Genomic DNA, 25,686 nt, shown 5'->3' with positions numbered 1-25,686 from the left:
GAACTGGTAATCGCGTCTCAAATATTTCCAACTGGAAATGCCCCTTCCCCAGTCCCTGTTCACGGGGATTATTGTAAAAAGATCCGAGCTGTACAAAGGGGCGGGCCTCCATAAGTAATTCTATAGAGAATGATGGAGAGAAATTCCTTATCCCTCGCACTGAGCTACCGGAAGGGTAGGGTAGCCCAATAGTTATCACACTGTACTCGCTCTCCGTAGGCCGGTGGGCCGAACCCCCGTTGGGCTATCCAGATTTAAGTCATCATTCGTTTCCCTAAATCGCTTTGCGAAGCTCGAGGATGAGTTTACTGAGAACGACAGTGCGCATTTCTTTCCCTAATCTGTGTCTCCAAGAACATCACTGTAGACGGAGCTTTAAACCCATTTCTTTCTTTTTGTCTTCCTGCGTACTGAACTAGTTCGCCGCATCTAGGAAAATCCGTCAGTGTGATAAATACACTTCTATATCTACATAATAATCTGGAAAGCACTTCCCATAGTAGCAGTGGCTGGGGTTTCTTCCCGTTCTGTTCATGTATCGTTAAACACCACTATGCGCGCTGTAATTAACCTAATCTTGTCCTCGTGACCCCTACTGGAGCGATAAGTAAAGGTTATATTACATTCCTAGATTCCTCATTTCAAGCGGGTCCTTGATACTTTGTGAGGGGAAAGTTTGCCTCTCTCTTCAAGCGTCGGTTTCTACGGCATCACCATGATTCTCTTCCACGGTTGAAACAAATCCGTGGACGTTCGTGCTGCCTTTCTTTGTACGCGCTCAATATCCCCTGTTACTCCTGTTAGGTACGGGCCCCACACACTTGTGCAATAGTTTAGCCTGGGTCGCATGAATGTTTGAAAGCAATTTCCTTTTTAGACTGCGTCCCCTAGTAATCTATCACTGAACCGAAGTCAGCCACCTGCTTTATTTACGAGGGAGGTACTTGACCGTCCCAGTTAACATTCCTACAAAATCTTACATCCAGGTATTCCTAAGGGACCACACTATTGAGGCCATCTGTCCGTTGTCTTGGAGGACTCGAACATCTGGCGGCAGGGGCCGCGCAATCCGTGACACGGCGCCTCAAACTGCGCAGCCACATCGCGCGGCCATCGATTCCAACTGTGACCTGTATCGACAAGTGTAATTATAGGTTACTACGTTTTATTCCGTTTTGTGAAATACATAGTTCTATATTTCTTAACATTCAAAGGAAGTTGCCAGTGTTTGCACAACTTAAAAATATTATCAAGATCCGATTGTTTATTTGTGCAACTTTTCTTCAAGCTCCCTACTGGAGCATCATCTGCGAGAAGTCGGGTAAGGTTGCTGTTATACCATTAACCTTTTCATGGCTAAAATTTATTTTGCGGATATTTGAAAAATGAAGGTCAAAAACTGTCTTCCTTTGTGATAAACAACACACTTCCTCTACCAAAAAAATTTTAAGCTGGCCGATTTTGAAAATCGGCGAAATGGGACGCTAGATCCATGTTTTCATGTCCTAGGATTTCCAAAATTAAACTTCTAATTTTACGGTGATTTTATCAGGATAGCAACTATGTGTAAAAGTATAACAAATCAGTACCAAAACACATTAATTCTCTTGACAGTGAAAAACATGAAATATCGCACAAAAGCTATCAACATAACATTTGGAAAAAGCTTTGAAGTACCAAAAACAGATGTTCTCTACATTCTGTGTAGTTTTCTGCGGCATATGCGTCCCACTTCATACAGATTATATACAGACCAGATGAATTGCTGAGGAGTATAGTAGTGTCTGAAAACAATGCCTATGGTGTGTACTAAAACACAGTTCCTTCAAACATTCTTGGATTGGAGAAGATGGTTATTTGACCTGATTTTCGTGGAATAGGCACATTATATACACAACCTCCTACATATCCACTCCGTGGCCTGTAGAATTTTTCTCCAAGCTCCGAAAGCATCGCGGTACATGCTAGTACTAGACAGGTGTGAGATATAGACATCCTAACTCTCAAAAATGCGAATTACTTTACCGGTACGTAAGTATCCCGTCAACTTAGAAAACGGTTAATATAGTCTGCAACGTCATTAATATACAATATAAACATTAAGGGCCCCGACACACTTCCCTGTGGCACCTTCTTCTTTTGTCAGTGACTCTGCATCCGAAACGACATTCTGCGTTCTCAGTCCAGTCACAAATTTCTCTTGGTGCCCCTTACGAACGTACGTTCAGTAATAAACGTAGGTGTCGCACCGACTCAAATACTTTTCGGAAGTCAAGAATTACTACATCCTCCTGACTGACAGCCGACCGCTGTGGCCGAGCGGTTATAGCCGCTTCAGTCCGGAACCGCGCTGCTGCTACGGTTGCAGGTTCGAATCCTGCCTCGGGCTTGGATGTGTGTGATGTCCTTAGGTTAGTTAGGTTTACGTAGTTCTAAGTCTAGGGGACTGATGACCTCAGCAGTTAAGTCATATAGTGCTTTCAGCCATTTGAACCATTTCTTTGAACCTGACTGACATGGTCCGTGGTGAGAAAAGTGCTAGTTCGGTTTCACATGGTAGATGTTATCGGAACCCATGCTGTTATCATGCATGAGGTTATTGTGTTCGTAATATCTCATTACATCTTAACTCATAATGTATTCTAAGGTTCTACAACAAATAGATATCATGATACTGGTCGGTAGTTTTGAGGATGAGTTCTGCTGCTCCTCTTGTAGACAGATGTGACCTGTACTTCTTCCAACTACTGGGCACTGTTTTTTGTTCCAGAGATTTACAGTATATTGTGGTTAAACGAGGGAGTAACTCAGCCGCAGATTCGTTATAGGAACCTGAGAATTCCATTGAGCCCTGGAGCTTCCTACTATTTAGCGATTTCAGTGGTGCCAGAATTGGGGCAGCACTCATGGTTTTTCCTCTGTGAAAGAACATTAAAAAATGGAGTTCACTATTCCTGCTTTTACTTTACTACCGTCAGTTTCAGTTCCTGTCTCGTGGATGAGTTTCGTGTCAGTAACTTGTGTATCACTAATAGCCTAACAGTCTTTACATGTCACAAGAATTACTTTCGGTTTTGTCTGACGTCTTTCGAAAATACTCTGTTTCAGTGGTTATTCAAGATTTCACCATTGCTCTTCTGACAAACAAACGCGTTTCATTCAGCTTCATTCTTTCTATAGCACTGTGCCTCGTGTTATGCGTAATATGCATGAGGGGCGTTGCATAAGTAATCCAAGACTTTTTTTTTTCACGACCAATTTCGGCTGGAAAAAAAATAACAAACCGTAATTTGTTGTGAGACAACGTGGTACATTCCCGCTTCAGCCCATATACTTTCATGAATTTGTGATAAGTTGTGGCTCTATACATATCCTTCAAAATGGTGTGTTTAACGGAGGCACTTTGATGCAGAGAGTAGCAATTGAGTTCCTTTTGGCGGAAAGCCAGAGTATCGCAGATATTCATACGCGCTTGCAGGATATCCACAGAGACCAGGCAGCGAACAAAAAAAACGCCGTGAGTCTTTGGGCGAGCCGTCTGCCATAATTGCAACAAGGTCGACCAAACCTGTGCGATCTCCCACGTGCCGACCGGCCACACACAACTGTGACCCCTGCAATGCTGGAACGTTCGGACACTCTCATTCCAGGTAATCAACGAATGACAATCGAACACCTCCTCCTTCTCCATGACGACGCAAGGCCTCTCACAGTTCTGCGCACCCAAGAGGAGCTCACTAAACTTCATTGGCTGCTTCTTCCTCGTCAACCCTACGGTCCCGATCTTGTACCTTCTGACTTCCGTCTGTTTGGCCCATTGGTCCAATGAAGGATGCACTCCGCGGGAAGCAGTGCGTGGATGATTGGGAGGCTCTTGATGCAGCAAGACGGTGGCTTCTACGTCGACCAGTACAATGATACCATCCCGGACATACAGGCCCCACCAGTAAGGTGGCGGAAGTCCGTCACATTGAACGGAGATTATGTTGACAAATAGGGTTTTGCAGCCAAAAAAGCGGGGAATAATATGATGTATTGTAATACTGAATAAAGGCAGCCTGCTTTCAGAACAAAATGTGTTGCATTACGTATTGATGGCCCCTCGTAGTAGTCTGTTTCTAAAGAAGCTTCTATACATTGACTGTGTATCATAGAGGGTCCTTCCCGTCATGGACTGCTCTACTAGTCACTGTGCCGGCTAGATGAGTCGTCTCGGAAAAAAGGGGGGGGGAGGGGGTGTACTACTATGTTACACCTTCACCTCTGAACACACTGAACAAAGAACAAAGGTGGCAGTACCCTCTGCCCAAATCAATACAAAATGCAGCGAGTGTACTTTTATCCAATAAATTATTCATAGCTGAAACAACTGCCAGCGTACAAAGCCTGCGTCTTTGTCACAGACTCGGAGAGACCTTCATGGTGTTAGTTCACTATGCGGTATTAAGAATTCGCTGGTAAGCTCTGTGCATTACCATATTTATGCGCAATAAGTGCTAATATGTGACCTAATACACTGTCTCGTCGCCTATTCATTATTTGCATCATACTTTATGGCGACGTTCTTTTTGATTTTACTTTCGTTTTGCGGCAGCGACTTTCCAGTTGGTAGCGGGGCGGATCAGGTTCTTCTGCATTCCCGCGGGGAGCCAGTTCTGCAGGCGACTTACGCGGGGCAGCCGCCGAGTTACTAACCAGACCCAGACACAGGCCTGTGTTCCGTCCACAAGTCACACCTCACTACTCGAAACCAGCCAAAAGTCACTCATTTCGAGGGGGAAAAAACGTCATCCCAGGATCAACTGTCCAGAGAAGATGCTTTTTTCCAGTTCGTTACCATATAAAACTCTTCAAATAACAAAATGTTATCACCTAAACTTTTTCGTTGTCGCGTAAAGCATTTGAGTGTGTAAGCTGGCAATATATTGTAGCGAAGTTGAATTTTAAGTCGACAAAAGGAAGTTACGCCACGGTAGCTGAGCGGTCGGCACGGTTGAGTGCCGCTCGGACGACGAGCGTACGGTTCTTGGTGGCGTCAAAATATTTTTTCCTTACTTTGAAATGTGGAAGGGAGGGGTTCAGTCTTGTTAGGATAAGTGAAGAGTTAAAAAGGGTCGCATCTCTGTTTCTGATCTCACATTAACAGCCCGAAGAGGGTTGTGGTGGGCACATGCCCCTCCTTACTGACGTTCAGAAGATAAAGTTACGGTTGGTAGGTATTGCCAAGGCCCGTGCGTCTGCCAATGTCATTTGAAAAATTCTTCTTGAGGGGAACGGACCTCCCGTGGTGTAAATACGTGTCTCGATTTCAAAATGTACTGTGTATGATGTAATGGATGTTCTGCCAAACTATATGAACTCTTATCCTTTCCTGAACAAAAATGACCTGACCACCTACGTGATGCAGTTGTTATGCAAAATGACACGTCTTCCCACAATACGAATTGAGTGTGAAATCTGGGACATTGTCTCAGAAAGTTCCAAGTTATCCAGATTAATCAAGTATGCACCCTGCTCCAAGCCGTTAGTAGTCGCCAGACAAGAGCTAAAGATTCCATTCATCATACATAAAAAACCGAACTATGCCCATTTATACCAATTCGAAGAACCCTCCAACCTTCGTTGGCCCACGACTTCATCAACGCATTTATTCCAGTCATCTCAGATATTTATTAAGAAATATTCAGGAAAACTATGCACGCTAAAGACGAACAAAAAGTATTTTTTATTCCATCATTTAAAAAAACTTTCGCCTTGACAGAAGACTACTAAAGAAGTAGCGCACTTAAAAAGGAAAGTTCGCTTCACATTTATGCTGAGTCTGAATAATGTACAACGGAGATCTGCTCTCTACATACCTGAAGAAGGAGGCCGACATATTGTGTGAACTACCACTGATTCGACAGTGGCGTATCCCCCCTCCCCCCCCCCCCCCCAAATCCAGTCACTCAGACCAGAATGAGGTCGTTCTACAAGTAATCCGTCTTCATAATAATTTCTCGACTTTCTTAATTCCTTTCAGTCCTGAATAGTTATGAAGGCGTGATGTCTGTTACATCACTCTAGCAGTGTACCTCATTATGATCGAGTGTGCTTTGAATGCACAAGAATGGAGATGATGCTGCGAATCGCCCACTCCTAAAATTCTGTCTGGAAACAAATCCTTCCGCAAAGTCTTAGGAAGGCTAATATAATTAATGTCTTCGAAACCAGGTTGTTAACATCCACGCGTAGGTTTCACAGTCATATTTAGTTCTTTATATCCTGCTTCGATGTAAAATGTTGTATGTTTCATATTTCTCAACTAAGCATTTTAAGTGATTAATCGATACTCGGCCCAAGATCTGGTTCAGCATAGGGGCCGTAGTTCACCCTGTTTACTCTTGTATATAAGACATATTTTTTAGAGTATTGCTTGAATTGGAACACTATGGTCTACATAAGCATTTTTGTTGCTGACTGGAGCATATATGTAAAATAACTCTTATAGTAATCGTTGGCAGCGTAGTACGTCACAAAAACATTGAAACCGTTACAGACGAGTGTCATTAGAGCTTTGAGCTGCAGTATGGACTGATCCGTACATCCCTGATGACGGCATGGGGCGGTGAAACTTCGGTTTTATCTTGCTAGTTCTGGAAAACTGCAGTAGTGTTGATGTAGCCTCTGACCATCTGAGAGAGTCTAGCGAAATATTGCTCGCGAGAACCTGCTGGAAACCCAAGTATATAATAAACAACTGATATGTTGAATAATTAGCGTTGTTATTCGTCGTTTATGAGGAATGATACATGAAAACAGTCATTACCGATATAGATGATTGTAAATTGGAGAATCATGCAATTCTTTATAAAATTAAGTAGTTTACTCTGCTCTTTAGCATAACGAGTGCCTGCTACTTGAGAGTTTATCGTGTTTACGGAGGTTTTGCACGCGGAAAGCCGGTAATCTGGTGCTTATTAATTTTCATACTGCGTCTTGTTTCGTCAAGCAGTTTAGGTAATTAGAGTTAATATTCCGACAGCGCGTAAATAGGCCCTATTACAAATCTTTGCGACTATTTTTATGAACCGTAGCTCTACGATGGTGAATTTCGTCAGACAGCAAGAGGGACGACAGGATTATTGTTATTGCGGTCAGTTAACCCCACTCCAGATATATATTCAACGGCAATAGCCACATCATTCAGTGGAAATCGAAACAGCAAGCATCAACTCATCTGATGTGCCTACGAAGTCTCATGAGATAATTGTTCTCGGTTAATTTGCCGCGTCAGATTCTGATAGAATCAGAAGCTTTCAATAATTCCACCCTTCTGGACTTCCAGTTCGCATTTTTCATATAACAGACAAATCATATTTTTTAAGAGAGATTTTTTTTTGGGAGGATAGTAAGAAAGCGAAATCAATGCAGGTGCTGTTATGAATAAGGATATTGTACATCAGTCATTGTAGGCGACTCTATTCTCTCTCTCTCTCGTTACCCCCCCCCCCCCCCCTCTCTCCCAGCGTGGTTCTACAGCAATTTTTTTTTTTTGGTCATCAATCTACTGACTGGTTTGATGCGGCCCGCCACGAATTCCTTTCTTGTGCTAACCTCTTCATCTCAGAGTAGCACTTGCAACCTACGTCCTCAATTATTTGCTTGACGTATTCCAATCTCTGTCTTCCTCTACAGTTTTTGCCCTCTACAGCTCCCTCTAGTACCATGGAAGTCATTCCCTCATGTCTTAGCAGATGTCCTATCATCCTGTCTCTTCTCCTTATCAGTGTTTTCCACATATTCCTTTCCTCTCCGATTCTGCGGACAACCTCCTCACGATTCTGCGTACAACCTCCTCATTCCTTACCTTATCAGTCCACCTAATTTTCAACATTCGTCTATAGCACCACATCTCAAATGCTTCGATTCTCTTCTGTTCCGGTTTTCCCACAGTCTACAGAAATACTATATACTATTAGACACGAAGTAGCGCTCGCCTGGAAAGGTAAGGTAAAATGGTTTTCGTTTCCTATATTTCCTTAATATTTAATTTTCTTGTTTTAGCTCTTTTTCTTTCCATCTCCGTTTGCCTTTTTCACATAATTTCTGTTCTAATTCTGCTTTCGTATTGGAGTCTTTCACTGATCACGACATTTCAGTTATCTACACAATTGTGTAGTTACTGTAGATCACTTTGAGCTACACCGTATGTCTTCCAGACATATCACTACCTCGCAGCCCTGCATCTATGATATTTCCGATCCGCGACAAAAACTTGATCTTGGAGGCCTCCCCCTCCCACTCGATCGTTTGAGATAGACGTCAAAAATTTTTTAAAAATCGGTTATTCAATAATATGTTTATTTTGTAGCGCAAATCTTTCTGAAGAGTTTGATATATAAATAATATTTGTTCAAGGAAATGTAAGACATGTTATTTGGTCCAAGTAGGTCAAATTGCAGTGCCACGCCTCTTCACACAACATTCTTCTATCGCACGTCACTATATTTCGCTCTGTGGAATTCAAACGTGTCTATTTTGTAATGGAAGCCATCAAACCTATATTCAGGGCAATGGAAATTAAAATGTCCTGTAGTGGCTCTCCTACTCCCAGTCGGCCGGTTTGACATCCTACTTCATCTTCTCTTTTGTGTGACATAAAATTAAGTATACGAAATATAAAACAAACAAAGGCAAGAGACAAGCAAGACAGAACACATTTCTTCAGTCCTTAGATCCCAGCATTTTTTCTCTCTGATCTTGCTACAGCTTTACACGGCGTTCTTTCCTCGCTGCGAAAGAATCTATTACCTCGTCTAAGTTCGTCAAACGTTTTGCTACATGAAAAATCAAAATGTTGTTGTCTGATACTGAAAAGGCTGTTAATACGAATAGTACCCAATGCTGATAGTACCCAAGGCTGGTGTGGTTTCTCGGTTTGATTACGTCTATTTTGACATTGTCTGCTAAAAAAAATGGTTCAAATGGCTCTAAGCACTATGGGGCTTAACATCTGAGGTCATCAGACCCCTAGACTTAGAACTACTAACCTAAAGACATCACACACATCCATGTCCGAGGCAGGATTCGAACCTGCGACCGTAGCAGCAGCGCGTCTTTCCTCGTTCTAAGGAACAGTGTTGTCATCACTAATTCTGTAACTATTCTGCCATTCTCAAAACTTTTTCTCCTGATAATTTCACCAACCGTGCCAGAATCACAGGTTTATTTATCCCGCATTTATTCTCCTTAAGCTTTATTACGTGTTCGTGTAACGCGTTTTCCGCGCTATTCGAGAACAGTATTTAAGCGGGTGTTAACCGGGAACTGTACAGCTGGTCCATAGTAGTGTAGCGACCTGGCAAAATTTCGTTTTCTTGAATTGGAATTTTGGATGGGACCAAATTGCTGAGGTCATCTGTCCCTAGGCTTCCACACTGTTCAATGTAACTTAACTAACTTACACTATGGACAACACACACACACCCATGCCCGAGGGAGGATTCGAATCTCCTGCGGGGGGATTCATTTTCTTGAGCACATCGAGAAGATAATATGTAATCTTAGTTATGTGCTGTTTCCACTCTGGTAGTCTGAATCTATGGATTTGTCTAATAATTATAAGTACGCTTATCATTCACACACACAATCAGCCACATAAACAAACAGGGATTGGTACTCACCTGTTCGGGTTTATTCGGCTCAGCTTAGCAAACGTCCGTTGGATGTTAAGCGCTTCGTGAAAAAAGCTTTTCTTCTTCAAGAATATGAATTTGGCACCGCCTGAAATGGCCGCCCGGGGCAGATATGCCGTTTTGCCGCGCCCCCCGCCCCCGATCCGTTCTTGTTACGACGTGCATTAGTTATTGTTGCTGACAGACTTCAGTGCTACAAGAAATGTAATTTTATTTGTAACAGTGTTACTGTTATTGTAAATGACAGTGTTGTTCCTTCCTGGTAGATTAAAACAGTGTGCCAAACCGAGACCCAAACTCGGGACCCGAGAACACCTAGTTAGTCTCGGTCCAGCAACAGTTTTCATCTGTCGGAAAGTTTCATATCAGCGCAGACTGCGCTGCAGAGTGAAAAATTTATTCTGGAAACATCTCCCAGGCTTGGCTAAGCCATGTCTCCACAAAATCGTTTCTTCCAAGAGTGCTAGTCCTGCAAGTTTCACAGGAGAGCTTCTGTGGACTTCAGGATGTAGGAGATGAATACTGGTGGAATTAAAGCTGTGGGAACGGGACGTGAGTCATGTTTGAGTAGCTCAGTTGTTAGAGCACTTGCCCGCAAAAGCCGAAGGTCCAGAGTTCGAGTCTCATTGTGACACACAGTTTTACTCTCCCAGAATGTTTCGTACCACCGCACACTCCGCTACAGAGTGAAAATTTCATTCTGGGAAGAGTTGTTGCCATTTACCATTAATGAGATCCTACACTAATGTTCGTCCACAGTTTGTTTTAATTTGACAAGATAACACAGTGAAGAATTTGCTATGCGAGGCAAGTTAAATGGGCGAATAAACAACCGGCCGTGGCCTCAGTGACGGGAGAGGCTGGACTGGAATGTAAACATACTTCCTGCTGTACGTGAATCCTTTATTTAACGGTGTTGCACCACGATAGGGTAAAGAAATTGAACGATTGTGTTAATAGATGCATATTAGTAAACAATTAAAGTAAATAGCTCACTTCAAAATACACTAAATACAATGTGAGCCTGCGCTGTGCTAAAGGTGTTTAGCTCTCGTTCAAGAAGAACTGTGTACAAATCTCTGTTGGGCCATTCAGATATAAGTTTTCCATATTTTCCCTTAATCGCTTAAGGTGAGTACTGGGAGGATTACGTTGAACATGTCATTGAATGGACAAGAGTGGGATAAGAAATCGTCAGAGTTCGTGCTACAATTACATAGCTGTCGACGTACGTTGAAGCCCAATATTCCCTATGCTTTCTTTTGACTGTGTTTGTCTGTTGACTAGTTCACTGGAGTACCAAGACATTATAATGAGAACTCCATCATCCGAATATTTATTATCGTCACTTTTCCCTCTCTCTACCTCACCATATCTTTCTGTTCCTTCTTTTCTTTCGTACTCCTAATAATTAGACGGCCAAGTGTTCTAATGTGCCGGCCGGAGTGGCAGAGCGGATCTAGGCGCTACAGTCTGGAACCGCGCGACCGCTACGATCGCAGGTTCGAATCCTGCTTCGGGCAGGGATGTGTGTGATGTCATTAGGTTAGTTAGGTTTAAGTAGTTCTAAGTTCTAGGGGACTGATGACCTCAGAAGTTAAGTCCCATAGTGCTCAGAGCCATTTGAACCATTTGTTCTAATGTGTTTTTAGAGGATGCTGCCTTCATTGCTACAGTGAAGCAGGTGGAACAGCTAAAAGTACAAACGCGATTCACTTTCACGAGTATTACTAGACACGTGATTGGTCCGTGTGTAAGATGACTGGTATCTCAAATTTCGGTCATTATTTATAGTACAAAACCCGTATTCCATGGGTTTCAAGAACTACAAAACAATATTCTTACGTAGAACAGCACCATCAGCACTCGATACAACGTTATATTCAACAGATTATATACTGATTTGCAAAACTTAAGGATGAAAATACGAGGGTTGACTGAAAAGTAATGTGTCCAACTTCGTAACTCAACAGTTGGCAGCGTTGGTATGCGGCAGGTTTTGGCTTGTGCCGTAGCCTCTACTCTACAGCTCCAGTTGGCGGGAAGCCTTAGCATTGAACCGTTGTGTTGTTATAGTGTAAAGTATGGAACCCTGCGCAAACGGTCGGTCAATGTGATTTAAGCAACTTGGAGTCATTAAATTCTTGACAGCAGAAGGTGTCACCCCAAAGGAGATGCATCAGAGAATGAAAGCAGTTTATGGTGCTTATGTTGATGTGAGTACTAAAGATGAGGCAGGAACATCTGAACCGCGTGAGAAACAAAGAGTTGGACGTCCTGTGACAGTGCCACCGAGTTTCACAAGCAAAATGTTGACAGACTGATCCAGGACGATCGTCGTTTCGTTCAGAGAGAAACTGCAAGCATAATCGGTATTCTGCAAGGACGTGTGGGTCACATTTTCTGCGGCATGTCAATGCCAAACCACACACTTCACGTGCCACTACCGCAGAACTTCGGAGACTGAATCTCACCACCGTACGGCATCCTCCATACAGTCCAGATTTAGCACCGTCCGACTTTCATCAGTTCCCTATAATGAAAGACGATCTGCGGGGACATCATAATGCTTCTGATGAGAACGTTGTGGAAACAAGAGTGTCGACTTCTTTCTTGACGGCTTCAGAAAACTTTTTCATCGTTGGGAGAAATGTATCCAACTGGCTAGTGATTATGTGGCAAAGTGAATATTGTTAATTAAAGATCTCATTGTAAGGATTATTTGTGCGTTTGATTTATTAAAATATTCCCATCAAAACACAATTAACGAAGGTGGAGACACTACTTTTCATTCAACCCTCGTGACTTTGGTGTGATGTTTCACTATCGAGTAATACAGCTCCATGGAACTTGGACCCTATGCTACGTAGAATGATCCTGCCATATTATAGTACATAAGCTAAATGAAAGAAATACGCAATGAGGCGAAAAGAAATTATATTTTTATTTAAAGACTATAATTACACTAAAGTCATTGCAGTGCATGACGGACCCCTGACAAAAGGCGAGTCGTGATTCTTAATACGGTGTGTGATCGCCACCGACGGGGATGCGAGCTCTGCAACGTGTTCCCACGCTGGCCACTAGTACGGCATTTAAAAAAAAAAAAAAAAAAAGTCCTCGTACTTTCGAGACTAAGCGGCTACGCGCCCCCCCCCCCCCCCCTTTTTTTGTTCACTCACTTTCATGATTATAAAGGGACGCACAAAATGGTCTGTTCGCCATCACCTCATTAACCCTAACACCTAAGTAAGGGGGGGGGGGGGCAGCCCATTTGCAGAACATCGTCTCGTTCCAAGAAGTCCGCCTGCGCTGTTCGAAGTAATCGCACATTGGCATCCATAAAACTGAAGTCAGGGCCGGATGACCCCTGAAAAGAAGCACGTGGGGAAAGAGCACGGTGTCGACTGGCGGGAGTACCACGTTCAAAGATCTGGAGCTCAGTACACCCATATAACAACACGTGGACTACAAAGATGATCACGTTCAACAAAATTCGTGGTCGCATTACGTGTCCCCACCTCAAGCTACATGAGCCTACGTCCAGCACTGGACAGCCAAGTGGAGGAGCTCTTGGAACAACAGGACATTCGGCGGATGGATTGGCCTGCCCGCTTCCCCGACCCCCACTTAAATCCCGTCGAGCAAGTGTGGGATGCATTGGGGAGACATCATCCAGCAGCACTCAACCGCACTGGGGGAGAAATGGTGCGCCATACCGCAAAGACTCTTTATTAACCTTGCGGTCAGAACGGGAGGACGTTGCAGAGCGTGTATTGCTGCTCAGTTTGTCATCATTCACCATAATTAACATCATGAACCGCCTTTTGTAACGTCCGGGTGACCATAATGACTGAGGTGACTTAAGTGTCATTACTGTCTTTGACCGAAAGCGTCATTCGTGTTCGTCTCACTGCGTGTTTATTTGTTGTCTTCTGTACGGTCAAAGTTTCATCGAGCTATGTTGCTTGGTACTGGCACATCATGCAAAAGTTAGTTTCGTCCTCAAGTTTTGCATGCCGGTATATTTTATACGGAACAGGTTGAGGTCATCGAAGCTAAGTAAAAACACGAAGAGCAACTTCCAGTTGAGAAACCACGGCAGCATTTTGAACATCTGTTTCTGAGAGCCTTCAGGAAGCCGTCCTCCAGCTGCTACACTTGTCGCGGTATGAAGCCAGGTGCGCGTGTTGTGGGAGAGCTGCCGTCAACTGGAGCCGCTGCCCAGGTGCTGGGCGCTCCCTCTGCCCTCGCATCAATCAATTTCCCGCGCTGATTGGCTGCTGCCGGCGGTCTGCCGACCGCACTCGCCAAATAGGTTTTTGCGTCAGCCTCGTTGTCTTTTCAGGCACCAGTACTCCCACACAGCTTTGTTTCTATTCAGCATCGCGCCTCACTCCAACCACTATTCAAACAACGCTCTTTTTTTTTAATTTTTGTCCCCTGTGAATTGATTTACTGGTTTAAATAATACGATAACGATTTTGCCTCGAAAACGGCATTGCGTCATCCGACGCTTCTCTCCCTCTCCCCCTCGCTCTCTGTATTGTGATGGATATTAATTTCCTGCTTTCCAACGAATCAACGTGCAGCAGTAACGAAACGCAAATATGAACTTTAGCAATGCAGGGAGACTTAGTTTAAGTCCTCTGTAAAACTGACTTATCTCGTTATACTTTGTACCGATACTTAAAAGTGACCCTTGCATGTTTATAGACCATCAAAGGCATAGAGAGCATTCCTGCCCGTAAGAAGCCTACTAATACAAAGACAGACCGTAATTTGAGGAAGAAATTTCTAAGAATTTACGTTTGCAGCGCAGCATCGTATTGTAGTGAATCACGGGCTATGGGAACACCGAATAAGAATATCAAAGTGTCAGAGATGTAGCACACAGTGATTCGTTGGTCTTCGTACTAAGCCCCGGAAAGGGATACACTGACGCTTGCGAATGACTGCTTTTGTAATATGTAACTCTAACGCCTCAGTCCTCGTTCGGCTCACCTGAAGATGGCTGGCAGTTGTCCAGCCGAAATATCGTACAATGAAGTTTACGACGACCGGCTGCAAGCCCGAAATCTTTTGGAACAACTCTTAACGCCAGTTGCGTAGCACTTCATCGTTCCGAAGATATTTGTCATTAATTTCGCAAGTTCTATTCTCGTATTACATCGTCGAAGAGTTTAGCTTTTAATTTTATTATAGCGTCAATAAGTTCAAGATTTTGATTGCTTTACTAAGATCTTACTGATTTGTTGCTATATTTATCCACAGACCTTCACTTTGTGCTGACCCGACGCAATCTACAATCTCTGAATCTTCAAGTAGCAGTTTTAACTGAAGCACATTCTATTCAGGAAATATACACATACATTACTCTGTGCAATTAATCATAAGAAATGCTCTTAACTTTAAGTTTGATTATTACTTCCGTACTTTTTATGTACTACAATATTCAGCATAACTATATTTACCGTAATGTATAGCAACCAGCGATATTAGTAGCTTTGTTGATCAGCTCACCTGTACGCAATTTCATTATGTTTACGTGGGGCTCCCAAAACCTCATTTCGTAAATCTGTTTCCCGATACCGCTTTTGGTTGCTCATTTAAACATTCCAAAATCGATTCTGGAAATGCGATTCCTGCCGGTTTTCCACTTCCACAATCGATTTTCCCTACCATGTAAACGCACAACCTTTTTTGACACGAACTTGGATTTCAGATTACTTCCTGTTTTCAAAATATTCGACAAATATAGACAGGGTGACAACAGTGCGGTGAAGGAGTAGCAGAAATATTAGACTGAGCATAAAACTGCCTACTTCTAATATTTAAGTGACGAGAAATATCGACTGTACTGACTAAATCTGAAACTGGAAAAACTGTTTCGATACCCCACGTTTAATTGGGTTATCAAATTCGCTGCAGACCTTGTTGTTGTTGTTGTTGTGGTCTTCAGTCCTGAGACTGGTTTGATGCAGCTCTCCATGCTACTCTATCCTGTGCAAGCTTCTTCATCTCCCAGTACCTACTGCAACCTACATCCTTCTGAATCTGTTTAGTGTATTCATCTCTTGGTCTCCCCCTACGATTTTTATCCTCCACACTGCCCTCCAATACTAAATTGGTGATCCCTTGATGCCTCAGAACATGTCCTACCAACCGATCCCTTCTACTGGTCAAGTTGTGCCACAAGCTTCTCTTCTCCCCAATCCTATTCAATACTTCCTCATTAGTTATGTGATCTACGCATCTAATCTTCAGCATTCTTCTGTAGCACCACATTTCGAAAGCGTCCAAACTATTTATCGTCCATGTTTCATTTCCATACATGGCTACACTCCATACAAATACTTTCAGAAATGACTTCCTGACACTTAAATCTATACTCGATGTTAACAAATTTCTCTTCTTCAGAAACGCTTTCCTTGCCATTGCCAGTCTACATTTTATATCCTCTCTACTTCGACCATCATCAGTTATTTTGCTCCCCAAATAGCAAAACTCCTTTACTACTTTAAGTGTCTCATTTCCTAATCTAAGCTGCAGACCTTAACATGTAAATATGAAAACGAAAACCGGTTACTCAAATTTGGTTTTATACTGTAGAACATTATGATCATCGACCTACAATCGATATAAACCCGTCTAGGCGATAGCAGCGTCAGCTGGCGAGGAATGACTGCTTGTCAGACGCACGCACGCTGCATGTAGTATCAGTGAGTGTGCTGTCCGTGTGTAGAATGAGGACGGCGCGCGATCTGTGTGAATTTGACCGAGGGCAAATTGCGAAGGCTCGGCAAAAGCATTTCGGAAACTGCACGACTTGTCGGGTGTTCGAGGAGTGCTGCGGTGAGTTTCTTCAACAAATGGCGGAACCAGACGTCGTGGTGTTGGGCTGCCCCTCATTACAGATGTCGGATGTCGTAGGCGAGCGGATTGGTAAAACAGTACAGGAGGGCGAACTGTGGCGAAACTAAAATCAGACTCCAATGCTGAGCAAAGTGCAAGTGTGTCTGAACACAGTGCACCGAACACTCGTAACGATGGGCCTCCGTAGAGGACGATCCATGCTTGTGCCAATGTTAACACCGAATCGGCATCTACGACTGAAATGGACACTTGACCACATCAGCACCATTGGCGCAGTGGCAGAGCGTTGCATGGTCTGATGAATCTCGATAACTTCTTCATTATGCCGATAGGAGGGCGCAAATCCACCGTGTTCCAGGGAACAGCTCCTTGACACCTGTACTGCGGGACGGAGACAAGCTGGCTGCGGCGCCGTTATGCTCAGGGGAACATTCTGATTGGCATCCATGACAGCGAAGGAGTGCCGTCCACTGGTTGCTGATCGCGTACACTTTTTCATGACGCTCATGTTTCGCGACGGCAGTAGCATTTTTCAGCAAGATGATGCAGCAGGTCACAAGGTTCGAGGAACACCGTGGCGAGTTCCAGTTGATGTGCTGGTCCCCCAGTTCGTCAGGTCAGAACCCGATCAAACACATCTGGGATGTGGTTGAACGTGGCGTCAGCGCTCATCGCCCTCTCCCCGGAATTTACGGGAATTAGGTGACTTGTGTGTGGAAATGTGGTGCTTGGTTCAAATGGCTCTGAGCACTTTGGAACTTAACATCTGAAGTCATCAGTCCCCTAGACTTAGAACTACTTAAACCTAACTAGCCTAAGGACAGCACACACATCCATGCCCGAGGCAGGATTCGAACCTGCGACCGTAGCAGCAGCGCGGTTCCGGAATGATGCTCCTAGAACTGCTCGGCCACAACGGCCGACTTAAATGTGGTGCCAAACCCCTCCAGGCCCCATTTCTTCCCGATGCGTCGTGGACGATATTCATGCCGAAGTTGGACTTCCGGCTGTTAGGCAGGCGGTCATAATGTTCTGCCTGATGAGTGTATGTTCTTCAAGCAGAAATTAAATCTTCTGAACAATTTATCACATTCTTTAAAAAATTTATTATGTAGACCTTACTACATATTGACGAGTTCGCTACGTCTAAAATGTTACTCAGATTCCTCATTAGTTTTCATCTAAGCGTGGCTGAGGACGAACATGAACTGAACAGATTTTATAATTTAACGATTTCTACCATATCTTATTCTCTTGTTTTCATTGTTAGAGCAGGGTTTGCCGAGCTGCTTTGGGATGTCTTCCATGGTAAATGGCTGTCGATCCCGTGTCATCGGAGTCCGCCGACGGTTGTTTTTCGTCTGCTTGCATCTCTGCCAAACACCCGCGAGGATCAAAAATTTAAGAAATGAAACGTATTTTAAAACATCACATATTCATACTGAAAGATACGGATTCTGTTAATACTAGAAAATTTATTAACACCTACTTGTATGTATCGTGTGGCGAAAAATTATTGATGATACGGCCCATGGCCCATAAACCACGATATGATCACAGGTGTTATAGAAGGATGTTTGGACCAAAAAAATAAGAAATGAAGAGGTTCTACGCAGAATCAGCGAATAGAGTAACATGCGGGAAACAGTGACAAGAAGAAGGATGATAACACGTGCTGGAGTAACTTCTACGGTATTAAGAGTGCGTTGTAAAGAATAAAACCGTATGGAAATCCAGAGATTGGAATACATCCAACAGCCGCGCGGGATTAGCCGAGCGGTCTGAGGCGCTGCAGTCATGGACTGTGCGGCTGGTCCCGGAAAGGTCCGAGTCCTCCCTCGGGCATGGGTGTGTGTGTTTGTCCTTAGATTAATTTAGGTTAAGTGGTGTGTAAGCTTAGGGACTGATGACCTTAGCAGTTAAGTCCCATAAGATCATGTAATAAAAAAAATACATCCAACAAATAATTGACGACATAGTGTGCAAGTGCTACTCTGATATAAAGAGCTTGGCACAAAAAGTACCATAGCAGTAGACGCTGGATATCGGCTAGCGAGTGTTGTGACTGTTTGTAGATGATACAGAAGTATACTTGCAAACGACTGCAGCGTCTGAATGCAACAACCTCGATCTAATATGGTCAGTTCTACGTGAACAGTTTGTCACTTACGGCGTTTGCAAACATGCAGGTCACGAGATAGCCCTGCCAGCTTATAATTCTTCAAATGGTCTCTAAAGCCGCAGTTCACAACTACAACTAGTTCATCATTTTTTTAATGATGCGAAATTTATATAGACTGGAATAATGAACGTAGTAGCCAAGCGCGGACAAATACAATCCCTCGTGCGATAAGGGAAGGAAGGCTTCATATTTCGTTAATAACAATGTATCGGCAGGATTTGTGGGCAACAAACACAAAGGGCTATACAATTTATCAGACTCATTACTGGGTTCTCTTTACCGACAGTTCCTGCGTGACAGCCGGTCGGTGTGGCCGAGCGGCTCTAGGCGCTTCAGTCTGGAACCGCGCGACCGCTACGGTCGCAGGTTCGAATCCTGCCTCGGGCATGGATATGTGTGATGTCCTTAGGTTAGTTAGGTTTAAGTAGCTCTATGTTCTAGGGGACTGATGACCTCGGATGTTAAGTCCGATAGTGCTCAGAGCCATTTGAACCTGCGTGACAAATAACTTCTTCCATTCGACAACTACATCCTTGCAGCAGGAAAACATTTTATTTACGGGAAACAGGGCAACACTTAATTTCCTAAACCTCTTATTGCAGTACCTAAATGAAACATTTAACGAGCGTTGTATTGGTTGAGGAGATTCAGCATACCTTCTCCATTCACCTGACCGTAACCTATTCGCTTTCTGGCTATGAAGACGTATGGAATCATTCGTGTATACCGCACTCATCGACCATGTGCGCACGTGGTGCAACGGGTCTCCCCTGCACGTCACACGATCCGTGGTCGCCCAGGTTCCTACTCACACGTTCGTGATTCTAGTAAGAGAGCTGAAGGATGTGTAACCACGAGAAGCACTTCGTGTTGTGCCAACCCATGGCCATCACAGGACAAAATAGTCCTTGTATCAATAATTTTTATTTCCGGATACACATTTACTTAGCTTTTTTCTTATTTTGACTAATTACAGTTCCCTGAAGAATTAGCGATACTCTTTGAGCACACTGTGTACACGTCTTAATAGAATGTTTGTCATCCTGTGCTGATGTGATGCTAATAAATGTATCACGTTGATCCACGTGACGGCTCGTAGACCTATCACCTTGTTCAAACAAACATTACAGAGAATTCGAGGTTCAAAACTCGTGAATGTCGTACCCAGTGTCAAACTAGCAGTGAAAGATCTGCAGAAGACGACGTAAGCTGAGTTGCAGCAATCGTTATATCCTTGTCAGTAGGTAAAGATATCAACTCTGCGAGTTCCAAAGAAGTCCCTCACCTCCTCTGCCACGTAGGAAAAGGTTACAAGTTTCGTGGCGTACATGTTGCGCTATGCGCTTCAAAATTCTAAAAGTAAGCTGTTGGCTGCAAGCCACTGATTCACACTGGAAACTACTTCGAAATCTCAAAGTTAGCGTATGGAAATGCTCGTCAATGGCCGAATTACCTTTCGGATCACAACACCTGAAGCTCCTTCATTGCTTCTTGACGTGGATAAGTTTATAATATAAATCTATTGTACTATTTAGATCGACAATGTAGCAGAGGAAAAGTAGATAATTTACGAAATGGTTATCCTTTCTGACATCGTTTACGTATGTTATACTAGCTAACATGTATTTACGTACGCCTTGAAATAATTCTAACACAGTTACATGGCACAAATAGTAAATACTGCAGATATGAAATGGGGTGGGGCTTTAGATCTGTTAGTATGTTTTCATTGTTCAGAAGTAATACATGCCTAGTAAGAAAAATGTCCTCAAACAATTTCACTTTAATTTACTTCGTTACAGAAACATCAGGTGACGAGACCACATTTGTAAGTAGCCAAATGTCCTGTGACGTGAAAGGTGTACAGTAGCACATTTGGTAACTAGTCGTTGAGTTTAACAGTGTTAACTGTTCTCGCTGCTCGTTGCAGACCAACATCCCTTGCTTTAGAGAAAGAAAAAAGAGAGATGGAGGGGTTGTAGTAGTCTGCCAAAACATATCAAGTGCCGCATCTTTGAAATCTGCGAACTCATTGGGTTGTTTCCGCGGTAAAGGTTCTCTAGTCTTTCGCCCATCTGTGGTAGTCTGACTACGATATCCGCCCGTGTGTCAGTGTTGAATATTACTGCTCACAATACCTTAATATTTGGGAAGATCTGAGTTGTTCTTGATTGGCTTGTACTCCTTAGTCGTCCGTACGCCTCTCCTAGCTTAAGAAGATTTTAATTTTAATACTTCTGAAAACCTGTATTTATCTTGCTTCTTCTTTTATCTTTTGTATTTCCACTTTGAAACTTCTCAGATCCAGTTTGTTGTTAATTGAAACTTCTCAGATCCAGTTTGTCGTTAATTTACTATCCCAGAGATACTAGAAATTCTGATTTGTTAACCTGTAGTCATTTATTCTGCAAAAAAGCACAAAAACGGCGCAGTCTAGGTCGTTTTACATTTTCAGCATTTCCATTGCTACTTCATTTTCATGTTTCTGTGTTTCTTATTGAACCTAAAATTTTCCTTATAATTCTCTCTCGATATGCAATTTTTATTGTAAATATATTTTGTTATTTCATCTGTCCTCCGTGTTTTGTGTATCCTCACCCATTCCCCTCAATTTTCTCTCCTTCATACTTGTACTAATTTAAACTTTCATATTTCAATAATGTCTGTTAGTAAAAATAGTGACGCAAATTTTACTTAGTATTAAGTTTAATGTTTCTCTACTGAGAATTTTTTAAACCTACTCTTTGGCTGTTTGTTCCAAGAATTTGACTCGTATTTTTGCGGCTGGTGGATTTTTTCCCTATTACAGCAAACTGTTGCCCAAATTGGAGACAGTTCATGCCAGTCTCTTGTATTTTGTATTGTTTACAGTTTTGGTGTCTGATTTCCTTCTCTTCTTTTATTTGTTTACTGTGATATACTTGTAGTGTTCATTTTAAGTTTGAACCATTTCAGAATCGTTGCAAATGTAGATATTGTACGTATGATTTTCACTGTCATAGCAGTTTGGCTGTGTTGGTAACGCGTGCGGTGCCGTGTCGTGTTGCAGAAGGAGTCTCCGTGGGACGTGCAGCTGCACCTGGCGGCGCTGCGCGGAGACACGGAGCGCGTTACCAGGCTGCTCGACACGGGCCGCGTCCACGTCGACTGCCGCGACAAGGTGAGGCCAGGCCCAGCCCGAGCGGATGCCGCTTAAAATCTGCGTTTCTTTGGGCTTATGCCAGCCGCTTTTGTCTTACTCCTTCAAGACTTTTTGAATGGCTCACAGGTGAGGTGGGTATAGTGGTTCTTCGGACGTGCCATCACTGCCGTCTCATCTTCATGTGCAAAAAGAGTAGACAAACTGTTTTTTCTGTGTTGTATCGTGACTGGAGCCAAAAAGATGTTTTATGTCAGATACCTGCAAATGTAAATGAGAAATCTAATTGCTACCTATACTCGTTATTATTGATTCTCGGAGCATTTGGACAAGTTATCTGTTGCATGGATTGATCACCGTGGTCTCATTTGTGATACGCCGTGGCATGGGAAAACTTAACCAAAACGTAAGGTAAGCAGAGCTCAAAGGCTGCAGGGAGTGAAAGTGTAGACCCAAATGAGGTTACCGTTTCAAACACAATTTAATTTTATTAAACATTAAAAAAACACTTGTTCACTGGTACAAATTATATAATATACAGGGTGTTACAGAAAGGTACGGCCAAACTTTCAGGAAACATTCCTCACACACAAATAAAGAAAAGGTGTTACGTGGACATGTGTCCGGAAACGCTTAATTTCCATGTTAGAGCTCATTTTAGTTTCGTCAGTATGTACTGTACTTCCTCGATTCACCGCCAGTTGGCCCAATTGAAGGAAGGTAATGTTGACTTCGGTGCTTGTGTTGACATGCGACTCATTGCTCTACAGTACTAGCATCAAGCACATCAGTACGTAGCATCAACAGGTTAGTGTTCATCACGAACGTGGTTTTGCAGTCCGTGCAATGTTTACAAATGCGGAGTAGGCAGATGCCCATTTGATGTGTGGATCAGCACGGGGCAAGACCCGTGGCGCGGTACGTTCGTATCGAGGCAGATTTCCAGAACGAAGGTGTCCCGACAGGAAGACGTTCGAAGCAATTGATCGGCGTCTTAGGGAGCACGGAACATTCCAGCCTATGACTCGCGACTGGGGAAGACCTAGAACGACGAGGACACCTGCAATGGACGAGGCAATTCTTCGTGCAGTTGACGATAACCCTAATGTCAGCGTCAGAGAAGTTGCTGCTGTATAAGATAACGTTGACCACGTCACTGTATGGAGAGTGCTACGGGAGAACCAGTTGTTTCCGTACCTATGTACAGCGTGTGCAGGCACTATCAGCAGCTGATTGGCCTCCACGGGTACACTTCTGCGAATGGTTCATCCAAAATTGTGTCAATCCTCATTTCAGTGCAAATGTTCTCTTTACGGATGAGGCTTCATTCCAACGTGATCAAATTGTAAATTTTCACAATCAACATGTGTGGGCTGACGAGAATCCGCACGCAATTGTGCAATCACGTCATCAACACAGATTTTCTGTGAACGCTTGGGCAGACATTGTTGGTGATGTCTTGATTGGGCCCCATGTTCTTCCACCTACGCTCAATGGAGCACGTTATCATGGTGTCATACGGGATACTCTACCTGTGGTGCTAGAACATGTGCCTTTACAAGTACGACACAACATGGAGCTCCTGCACATTTCAGTCGAAGTGTTCGTACGCTTCTCAACAACAGATTCGGTGACCGATGGATTGGTAGAGGCGGACCAATCCCGTGGCCTCCACGCTCTCCTGACCCCAACCCTCTTGACTTTCATTTATGGGGGCATTTGAAAGCTCTTGTCTACGCAACCCCGGTACCAAATGTAGAGACTCTTCGTGCTCGTATTGTGGACGGCTGTGATACAATACGCCATTCTCCAGGGCTGCATCAGCGCATCAGGGATTCCGTGCGACGGAGGGTGGAGGACATTTTGAACATTTCCTGTAACAAAGTGTTTGAAGTCACGCTGCTACGTTCTGTTGCTGTGTGTTTCCATTCCATGATTAATGTGATTAGAAGAGAAGTAATAAAATGAGCTCTAACATGGGAAGTAAGCGTTTCCAGACACATGTCCACATAACATATTTTCTTTCTTTGTGTGTGAGGAATTTTTCCTGAAAGTTTGGCCGTACCTTTTTGTAACACCCTGTATATATATCACAAAATACAATAAAATGTCTTTAACTCGAGGCCTGAAGGGCCGCTGAACATTCACAACTGTAATGTCAGAATGACAACCTTAAGATTCAACATAAGGAGATAATCACGGTCTGAAGGACCCAACACTTTTGATTAATTATTGACCAATACAGTAAGTTACTGAAAGGAATGACTTTAATCATTCGGCCAGAAGGGCCAATCAAATATAACCACAAATGCTGTTTTGATAATGCTACAAGAATGCAAAACCAACATTTTTAATTTACTTCGTCCAAAGGAGCAGTAAAGACCAAAAGACAAATTTATATACCAAAGGTTTTTTTTTTAATGAAACAAGCTAACAAGAGAAAATTAATAACCGAAAAAGGGTAGTGACGTCGCCACTCGGCCTGAAGGACCTGAATATCAGTAGTAATAAATATTTGAGAATGGTTGAAGTTAGTGAGTTAGCACTTAAAACCAGCCCGTGCTCCTCACCACTAGGAAAAATCTACAATCAGCTGTGCTAGGACTGCCTGCTTTAGCAATATGGCACAGAACAGCTAGAAACTTCACCAACGTGGTCAATCGTCCACATAGGGCATGACAGCAACTCTCTATAACACATAAAATAAAAATTACTAAACATTGAAACACATGGTTCAAAATATAACGCCTATCTAGGCAGGAACTGTTAATGACGCCCACTGGCCTTCGTAAATCTTCGACTTAGTAAATGCGACGGCCAGTACTAAATAATAATACCACTCAACAAATTGTAAAATACAAGTTGTTATTGCACTTGGGTCAGAATAAAATTTCAATCACAGATAATACTTTAGGATCCGTTATTAAGGCACAGAGAGTTAACGCTCTTTTCTAGTGATAGTTACACTTGACAATATAACAGCAGATCATTGAATCGGAATTTCGGGCACGCATGAGCCTACTAAAATTGCGAAACACCATGGCACACGAAAAAAATGGCTCTGAGCACTATGGGACTTAACTTCTGTGGTCATCAGTCCCCTAGAACTTACAACTACTTAAACCTAACTAACCTAAGGACAGCACACACATCCATGCCCGAGGCAGGATTCGAACCTGCGACCGTATCAGTCGCGCGGTTCCGGACTGAGCGCCTTAACCGCGAGACCACCGCTACATGGCACACGACCTTAGAGCAAAACACACGGGCAGAAATTGAGTGAGACACATCAAGTCAAGAAATTCTCACCGTTAGTCCAGAAGGCAGAGAAGCATTCGACGGCAGGTTGCAACCAAAACCAACTCGAGTTATGTCAGTCGCCCCAGTTCCGCCATAGCAACGCGGACACGCCGCGTCAACAGTTGCCACGCCGAGCTTGCTTATCACACAGCCCGTCCAGAACGACTGCCACCGTCCCGAGTACACACGCTCGTAGCAATCATGTGCGTTCACAGGAATTTATACCACCTTTCCCGCAACATTGCGCTGCCACACAACCGGAAACTAAACTCCCCGTCTCACTCCGGGAGCAGCACTCGATACTCTCGTCGTCAGCAGGTCTGTCCACAGAACGCAGCGCCCTCCGAAATTTAAAAGCAAACGGACCAATCGCGGCAGAGCAAAGCCAAGGCTCCGGAAGACGACACACCACACCTAGGCAAAGATGAAGGTGATACGGTTAAATTTCATCGACATGCAGTCTGTGGCTCCTGAATAGCTGGGCACATGAGTGAATTTCCGTGACGGGCTAA

At 43.5% G+C, this 25,686-nt stretch overlaps 1 protein-coding gene across 1 annotated transcript in view; it reads left to right on the top strand.

Annotated features, from left to right (window-relative positions):
- Window positions 1-25,686, top strand: part of LOC126475112 (ankyrin repeat domain-containing protein 29-like) — a 607,001-nt gene that overhangs the window by 153,087 nt on the left and 428,228 nt on the right. The window contains exon 2 of the mRNA XM_050102700.1: window positions 21,785-21,895. Coding sequence (XP_049958657.1) covers window positions 21,785-21,895 — 111 coding nt within the window. The remainder of the gene's footprint in view (window positions 1-21,784; window positions 21,896-25,686) is intronic.

Source organism: Schistocerca serialis, chromosome 1, assembly GCF_023864345.2.
Source record: "Schistocerca serialis cubense isolate TAMUIC-IGC-003099 chromosome 1, iqSchSeri2.2, whole genome shotgun sequence".
Lineage (NCBI taxonomy): Eukaryota > Metazoa > Arthropoda > Insecta > Orthoptera > Acrididae > Schistocerca > Schistocerca serialis.
This window is presented reverse-complemented; position numbering and strand designations above follow the sequence as displayed.